The 7,547-nt window shown below is 34.1% G+C and overlaps 2 protein-coding genes across 3 annotated transcripts; both read right to left on the reverse strand.

The window, feature by feature from the left end:
* Positions 1-91: 91 nt before the first annotated feature.
* On the reverse strand, positions 92-5,814 carry LOC130674887 (probable phospholipid-transporting ATPase IIB). Of its 2 annotated transcripts, none has more exons than XM_057480334.1 (3): positions 5,331-5,814; positions 4,447-4,591; positions 92-3,661 (listed from the first exon to the last, which is right to left on the reverse strand). In XM_057480334.1, the coding sequence occupies exons 1-3, from the start codon at positions 5,498-5,500 to the stop codon at positions 659-661; spliced, it is 3,318 nt and encodes a 1,105-aa protein (XP_057336317.1). In that variant the 5' UTR covers positions 5,501-5,814; the 3' UTR covers positions 92-658. The 2 variants fall into 2 exon arrangements, with proteins under 2 accessions (XP_057336317.1, XP_057336318.1); XM_057480335.1 differs by lacking the exon at positions 5,331-5,814 and adding an exon at positions 4,725-4,993.
* Positions 5,815-5,919: 105 nt separating this feature from the next.
* On the reverse strand, positions 5,920-7,259 carry LOC130674891 (coiled-coil domain-containing protein 103). Its single transcript, XM_057480340.1, has 4 exons — positions 7,119-7,259; positions 6,659-6,869; positions 6,327-6,565; positions 5,920-6,271 (listed from the first exon to the last, which is right to left on the reverse strand). Exons 2-4 carry the CDS (start codon positions 6,809-6,811, stop codon positions 6,001-6,003), a joined length of 663 nt encoding a protein of 220 aa, XP_057336323.1. The 5' UTR covers positions 6,812-6,869; positions 7,119-7,259; the 3' UTR covers positions 5,920-6,000.
* Positions 7,260-7,547: the final 288 nt, after the last annotated feature.

Genomic DNA, 7,547 nt, shown 5'->3' on the forward strand with positions numbered 1-7,547 from the left:
AAAAAAATCAAATTAATTATAATTATAATTATAATTTAACAATAATTTTTAGTTTTATTTTTTATCACATCTATTACATTATTATTTTTACATTCAGGTATGAAAAGTTACGTAAAAAAATACATGATAAAAATTAATCAAAAAAAAATTTATCATTAGATAATGAATTATTAAAAATATAAATAAATATCATGTACTTTTTATTTATTTCCGGTATTTACAATGTACAGTTTAATTATTTAGCAATTAGTTCATTGATTAATAAATTTATTAATTAATCTGCGACAAAATGGCTGTTGAAAAAACAAAATGGCGGTCTCGCAAACCGCCAAATTAATTCCCAGCCCCCCCCCCCTCCACACTTTTTAAAAATATTTAATTTTGCCAAAATATGAATTTGAAAAAAAATTAGTTATTAATCCGGAGTTAAAATTTTCGTCTTTTACCCCCACTCTGAGTGTTCTCTATACGAAATATTCTCCCACTTTTCTTAGCGCATGCGCAGTTCAAAATAATTCAGTAGTGGGGGAGACTTTTAGTTCATTCCCTCTCTGAGCGAAGTTCACGCAACAGTAAATAAATTTCCGTAAAATTTTCATGTCAACAGTCTGGGACTGCTCTAGTTAATTAATAAATTTATTAATTTTAATGAATGCATTTATGAGAGCTTAGAGTAACTAGGAGGTGAAAATTTCTTTCTTAAAAATTTCAAAATATAAAGAGGCAAACAAGACACCAGAGTAATGACCAGAACCTTCCATAGAAAATCTGTCGTTGTTATAAAATCCGAGTCAAAGTCTTTGAGAACAAACAGAGAAAGTAAATAAAGCGCAAGTGATAAAAATTCAGCCAGCACCATAATATGGTGCCATGTACGTATCGTAAGTGCGACCATTATCAACTCGGTCAGTACCAGTGCTGAGAAACTTATCGCGACAATATGAATGAACTCATCCTCAAACATAATTAACGCGCCGTACATAATTATGCCTCCCTGATAAATGCTAATTAGTACCCACATAAAAAATGTCTTGTAGGACAAACTTCTGCCTTTGCTCAACTCTTTGTACAGCTCGGGAAATCTCAAGGCCACGTCGCGAGACACGTCTTTGTCCAGAACAAGTGAAAATACCGGGAACATTGTGAATACAGTCGCGTAACCCACCATCAAAAATCCCTGATAGAGGGCGACAGAAGACAGATAAAATACCGCTGAGAAAACCGCTTGCATGGTTGATATGATCAGCCCGCGGTGGATGACGAATTGACTTAGCGCAGCTGAGCGTTTGTAGCTGCGTCGGCCGTGGACTATAAGCAGGTTCGAGAGATGACTGAATTGGGGAATGGAGAAGTCAGCAGCCAGCGAAGCTTGACGGCCTTCGAGCCCTTCGATCCCGATTCCTGCATCAGCAGCTTGGATCATCGAGACGTCGTTGCCTCCGTCGCCAACGGCGGCTGTTCTCTTTCCCGTGTGACTCTTTATCAGGGTCACGACTTCGGCTTTTTGAGTCGGGGAACAGCGACAGCAGACAACTGCCGGTGATCCGCATGCGAGTTCCATAAATTCCTGCTGGTAATATTGAAGGCATACTTCTAGGGAATCCCCGCTGATTACCAGAGCGCAGTCTTGTTTTTTACGGAATGTATTAAGCTCTAGATGAGCATCAGTACGTGTGACAACGGGTTTAAATACATGGAGGCTTTGAGTCCGCGATACGAGTCTTGATGACTTGGCAATACAGGTTGCGGTTTCTAATTTATCACCCGTCAGCATCCATATTTTAATCCCAGCATTTCTCAGGAGTTCTAGAGTTGGTCTTACGCGGTCTTGCAGACGATCTTCGACTCCAGTAACGCAGATCAGTTCCATCTCACGCTCAAGAGACTCAATGACAGCAGCGACTCGCGACGGGCGATCATTTGTCGCACATCTGGCGGCATTGTACCGGGTCTCGAAATCCTGATACTGTTCCTCAGTGAGATGTTTCTTGGCAATCACCAGGGTACGGAAACCCTCACGCGCCATATTCCCGCACTCCTCATCCAGCCAATCATTATACTGAACTATTCCCGACATGACGACATCCGCGCCTTTGAGATAAAACGTTATCTCACTGTTAGCCTCGTCCTTGACAATAATTCCCATGCGTTTCGTCTCAGAAGTAAATGGAAATACTTGCAAAATAGTGTAAGATAAAATCTGGCTATTATTAATCGCTTTGAGTTGGATGGTAGTGCGGTCGCGTTTAAATAACGCGAGTCCTACATCCTCAGTCCATTTAACCAAAGCCACTTCGTCTGGGCTAGATGCCTGGTAATTGCGCTTCTGTTCTGGGTAATAATGTTGGTCTGATTCCGTCTGGCTCTGTATTGATCCCGTCTCAGTTGTCTCTGTTTCAACGCTGACGCTGTCCAGCTGTTTGTTATTAACACTATTAACGTTATTCATGTCGTCATAAACCGGCGTTACGTTGTGACATAACGCGAGAGCGTGAATAGCTTCGTAGATACGCGTGCTTTCACTTCTCCGTACCTTGCCGCGATTCAAAGTAGTTTTTGTCGGTGAATTTTCACCACCAACTGGATAATAATTTTTTAAGACACTCGTTATTTCGTCAAAGGTTTCTTGGCCGTAGGATGCGGTGCCCAGATGAAGTTTTTTGAAGACCATTTTGTTCTGAGTAAGTGTTCCAGTTTTGTCACTAAGTAGGTAAGAAATACGTCCCAGTTCTTCGGGAATTGTCGTGGTCCGGACTACAGTCCCTGCTATTTCTTTGTCCCGCTGGATGCACCCGGCGTAGAAAAATTTACCCATGTCGAGATTTATGCGCAAGCTGATGGGGATGATGTAGGAAAACAGAAGAACGAAGCGGAACATGTAGATGTACCAGTGGCCATTGAATCCTTTCAGACACATCATCACCAAGGAGAGACCGATCACCGCGCAAAAGAGGACTTTGGTGAGTTGGTTTATCTCTTTATCTAGAAGACCAACTTTAGACCGTGGCGCCGAATGATTCATCAGCGATCGCGTCTCGTGGCCGGTGTAGACGACGATTCCTAGCGCTGATCCGGATGCCACTGCGGTGTTGGCCCACAGAGTGTTGTCGACACCCAGACTTTCTTCGCTATTAACCTCGTCCTCGCGCGTGAACGTACCGATGAACCCGTGGATGTCTTTCTGCGGTTTCTCAACATACAGACTGGCCTTTATGTCGAACAACTGGCTGTCGTGATCCAATTTCTGCGTCAACGGCACCGCGAGTCGCAACTTCCAATCCGTCTCTCCGTCCAGCTGATCCGTCTGGACGAAACATGCACCGGATTTCTCAGTCGTTCGGAGCAGGACCAGGTCCGCGGGAACCCTCTGACCTTTCTCGACAATTATCATGTCCCCGACTTTAAGTTTTGAGCTGGGAGTCAATTCTGGCTGATCTGTACCGCGGATCAGACGCTGGTACTTCTGTCCGTTAACTTCTTTGTCCCGTTTGTACCGGCGGTAATCGTCGACGGCTTCTCGACATGTTGTTACTGATAGTACGAAGCAAAGTGGTCCCCAGTAGGTGTACAAATGACCTATTTTCATATCTGATATAAATTGTGAGCTGGCCATTATAAGAAAGTAGAGATTCAGAAAAAATTTAAATTGTTGATATAGTACCTGGTGATAAATATCATATATTTATTTATACTTGTCATTCATTTTTAATCACAATTAAATAAAAAAGCGTCTGGTTTAAAATCTTTTGAAAAAAATTTCAAACTCGTAATAATCCTGGGATTTAATGATCCCGAAGTTAGCAGACAATTTTTAAATTTCCAATTTTTTTTCCAACAAATCAATTACAAAAAAAACAAAATCTAAAAAAATGCACATGTAGAAAATTTAAAAAACTACAAGTGCAATTTTTTCAAATATTTTTTTTTTTACAACTTATTTTTTTCAAAAGAATCCAAAAATTATTAAACGTCGGCTAACTTATGATCCTGAAGTTAGCAGACAATTCAAAATTTTTTGATTTTTTTTTGAACAATTAAATTTGAAGAAAAAAAAAACTAAAAATATGCACATGTAGAAAATTTAAAAAACTACAAGTGCAATTTTTTCAAATATTTTTTTCAAAAGAATCCAAAAATTATTAGACGTCGGCTAACTTATGATCCTGAAGTTAACAGACAATTCAAAATTTTTGGATTTTTTTTTGAACAATTAAATTTGAAGAAAAAAAAAACTAAAAATATGCACATGTAGAAAATTTAAAAAACTACAGGTGCATTATTTTCAAATATTTTTTTTCTTCTGGATCATCGTCTAAAAAAAAATTCAAAAATTATTAGACGTCTGCTAACTTCAGTATCATGCTAACTTCAGTATCATGGGATTTAAAATTTTTTTATTTGATTTTTAAACTGGACGCTCATAAAATAATTTTTTTACAAACTTACCAATGGTAAAAAAGTAATAATGTTATATTTCTGATTCCTAATGACGTTTGTAGGAAATTTTTCCGTCATTGGCATGCCGATTATTATCGTCCTTGACTGATATTCTCTTTCACGGCAGCATCTTCTCCACATCCACGTACAGCACCTGAATAAATAAATTAATTAATTAGTTAAATTAAAGACAACAATTAAAAACAATAACAATAACTGTCAAAAAAAGTAAACTGAAGCTGTCATATTTTGACATGACCGATTTAAAATTTTAAAAAATAATTCACCTGCTCCATGATCCAGAATTACGTGGTTTTGTTATCAGAGGAATGTCTTCCTTGGACATTCTTATGACATTACTTTGATTTTCCATTTCTATATTTATTTTTACTCCAATACTTTCTTTTATTACATTACTAATTTTATTATTATTATGAAACTCAATAAATTAAAAACAAAAAAAAACACTAATTAAGAATTTAAAACGTCACAATTGATGACTAAAATAAAACAGAGTACTTGCGATATTGAATTAGTAATTTTTTTATTGACAACTGACGTAAACTAACACAATAATTTATATATAATATATGCGACATTTTCTATACATTATATATATATAAATATATTTGTTCTGTGAAAATAACATGCGTCATTTCAACCACAATCGATTGTATGAACAAACGATACTTTGTAAATCGATACTTACATATTTATTATTTATAAAATATATATATATTTTTTTTAATTAATTAATTATCGTAATTAATAATTAAAGAAAGTTATAAGTAAGTAAAATTAATTTACTGAGGAATTGGAAATTAAATTTGACAGGGCGGGAAATTTGAATTTGGAAATTTAAAATGCGAATAAATAAAAGGAAAATGACTTACCCGCAAAAAAAACATTTAAGAAAATGTGTGCAGGCATTAAGTCGACGGTTTCGTTTTAAAATGGGACGAAAATTTTCATCAGAAGGTTGAATTAAATAATCGGTCTCCTCGTCCATGTCAAAATTACGATCCTCTGTTGTCATTCGCAATGGCATCTCTTCTAACCTCATACTGCCAAAACAATTGAATTTTTACATACCATCGAAATGCCTTATCAGCTTTGATTTTTTTTTTTTTAATTAGAACACTGGTCGTTAATTATTATTTTAAATTTTTATTTATTAAATATTAATAATTTAAATTTAATTGCCGTCACTTTTCGATGGGAAGACTAAAAATTTTTTTGGAACTCAAATTTATTTTTATTTTATTTATTAATGTCTTAATTAATTAGGAAATTGATTAGTTTTAATTACAAGTTACTTTTTCGTGGAAGATTACGATAATTTACTGATAAAAATAATACTAAGTACTACGGGGGCCGCCATATTTGTTTTATATTTTTAAATTACGCCATTTTGTCGGCGCATGCGCGCTAATTATTTTAAATAATTCACGAGTTTTCAAATAATTTCAATTTTATTTTTTTATTTTTACATTCAATTTACCCCTGCCTCTAATAATTTACTAAAAAATATTAATTATTAATTAATTCGTGTGAATTTAAATTTTAATTCAAATTTATTTTAAATTTGTCGCTCAGTTCAATGAAATTTATTGAACTATCAGGAATTAATTTTCCAAACAATTGTTTACATATAAATTTATCATCCTCACTCATAAATGTTACTGTCAATTTAAATCTATTGCACTGAGTTATTTTATTGAGAATATCGATGACAGCTGAATTTTTTCCCGCCAAATTATTTAAACAAATAATCAAAAATTCATTGAGAATTTCCACTGGTAGTTCAATTTTGAATATTTCCGGTAACTCATTTCTGAAATCAATTCCATATTATTGACTTATTAACTTTTAATTAAATTAATCATTACCTTTTACTGTACAACAAATTAAATTTATCAGTTTCATTTAATTGGACCCATTGGCAATAAAATTCTTTGCCATTTTTAGACAATTTATCGCAATAGGAATTTTTAATTTCACCTGAAGGCGATTTATTGATATTTTTATTTAATAAACTCGGGGCCTGTCTGTCAGAAAGATTCCAAGGAATTTTTATCTTTTCCATTTTGTCTTTTGGTCCCAATGGTTTCAAATGGGCGCCATTAACCTAAAATTAATTTATTAAGCAATTTAATAAATTAAGATATTAATTATAATATTTCATAAGATTTTATATGAAATATATAATAAATATAAGCACCATTTGTCTGAAGTCTTCATAAGTGGGTACACTTTGTTCAATGGCCCTTATCTTTGCTTTGTTTCGTAGTTCGTATAATGAATCTTCTTTTAATGCCTCTTCAAGTTCTTCTTCTAGACCCTCGTGATCAATTTTATTTTTTAAAACACTCATTGTATATTTTAATTGTTTTATATTAATTTTTAATTCAAAACTAAACCACTACATTACTCTGTAATGTAAATATTTAATCGATTTATTTATTGTTGCCATGGCAACCCCTGATAAAAAACTCCAATTAAATTTGATTGGAAAAATCTAATCAGATTTAATTGGAAATTTCAGAGTGAACAGAGTTTCGATCTATTCTACAAGTGCAATAAGGATAAAACAAAAAGTTTAAGACGTAGCCCATCACATTTTTCGATTTTCGATTTAAATAACATAGGAAAAAATTACAGTTTAGAATTTTATCACTCACCAGGGAATTAGTGCAAATTGAAACAATATTACATTTTCTTGTTTGAATACAATAAATTTTCTCAGAGTCGGTACTATTTGTTAAACGGAAAAATTTTTGTATGTTCCAACCAAGAAAAAAAGCGTAAACTAAGAGAAAAATAACTTTTGAGTAAAGATATATATGTGTATATGTAGGAAAGGGAGGTCACCAGTGATATAAGCAGCAGCGGAAGTAGTTCGATGCTCGCCACGAGATCGCGCCTACCAGTGCTAGTGTCCCTGGTAAGAAACTCATTTCAAAAGTATTATATTTCGATGTCATAATCAATTTTGGGAATTTTGATCTAATGGTTTTTTTCAATTTTTTACCACGATCACCCTACATATCTAAAATAACTATAATAGAAAAATATAAAGTGAATATAAAAACAATTGGTAGAGTTCCACA

Source organism: Microplitis mediator, chromosome 9 (genome assembly GCF_029852145.1).
Source record: "Microplitis mediator isolate UGA2020A chromosome 9, iyMicMedi2.1, whole genome shotgun sequence".
Classification (NCBI taxonomy): Eukaryota; Metazoa; Arthropoda; class Insecta; order Hymenoptera; family Braconidae; genus Microplitis; species Microplitis mediator.

What these genes read in the sequence shown, in the direction of transcription:
- LOC130674887 (XM_057480334.1), bottom strand. Translation starts at nt 5,500, where the DNA reads ATGAGGTTAGAAGAGATGCCATTGCGAATGACAACAGAGGATCGTAAT. An exon ending in CTTAAATGTTTTTTTTGCGG is followed by an intron (nt 4,592 to 5,330) that starts GTAAGTCATTTT and finishes TTATTTATTCAG; the next exon opens with GTGCTGTACGTGGATGTGGA. An exon ending in TTATTACTTTTTTACCATTG is followed by an intron (nt 3,662 to 4,446) that starts GTAAGTTTGTAA and finishes ATTTATCACCAG; the next exon opens with GTACTATATCAACAATTTAA.
- LOC130674891 (XM_057480340.1), bottom strand. Translation starts at nt 6,811, where the DNA reads ATGAGTGTTTTAAAAAATAAAATTGATCACGAGGGTCTAGAAGAAGAA. An exon ending in ATGAAGACTTCAGACAAATG is followed by an intron (nt 6,566 to 6,658) that starts GTGCTTATATTT and finishes AATTAATTTTAG; the next exon opens with GTTAATGGCGCCCATTTGAA. An exon ending in AATTTGTTGTACAGTAAAAG is followed by an intron (nt 6,272 to 6,326) that starts GTAATGATTAAT and finishes AATTGATTTCAG; the next exon opens with AAATGAGTTACCGGAAATAT.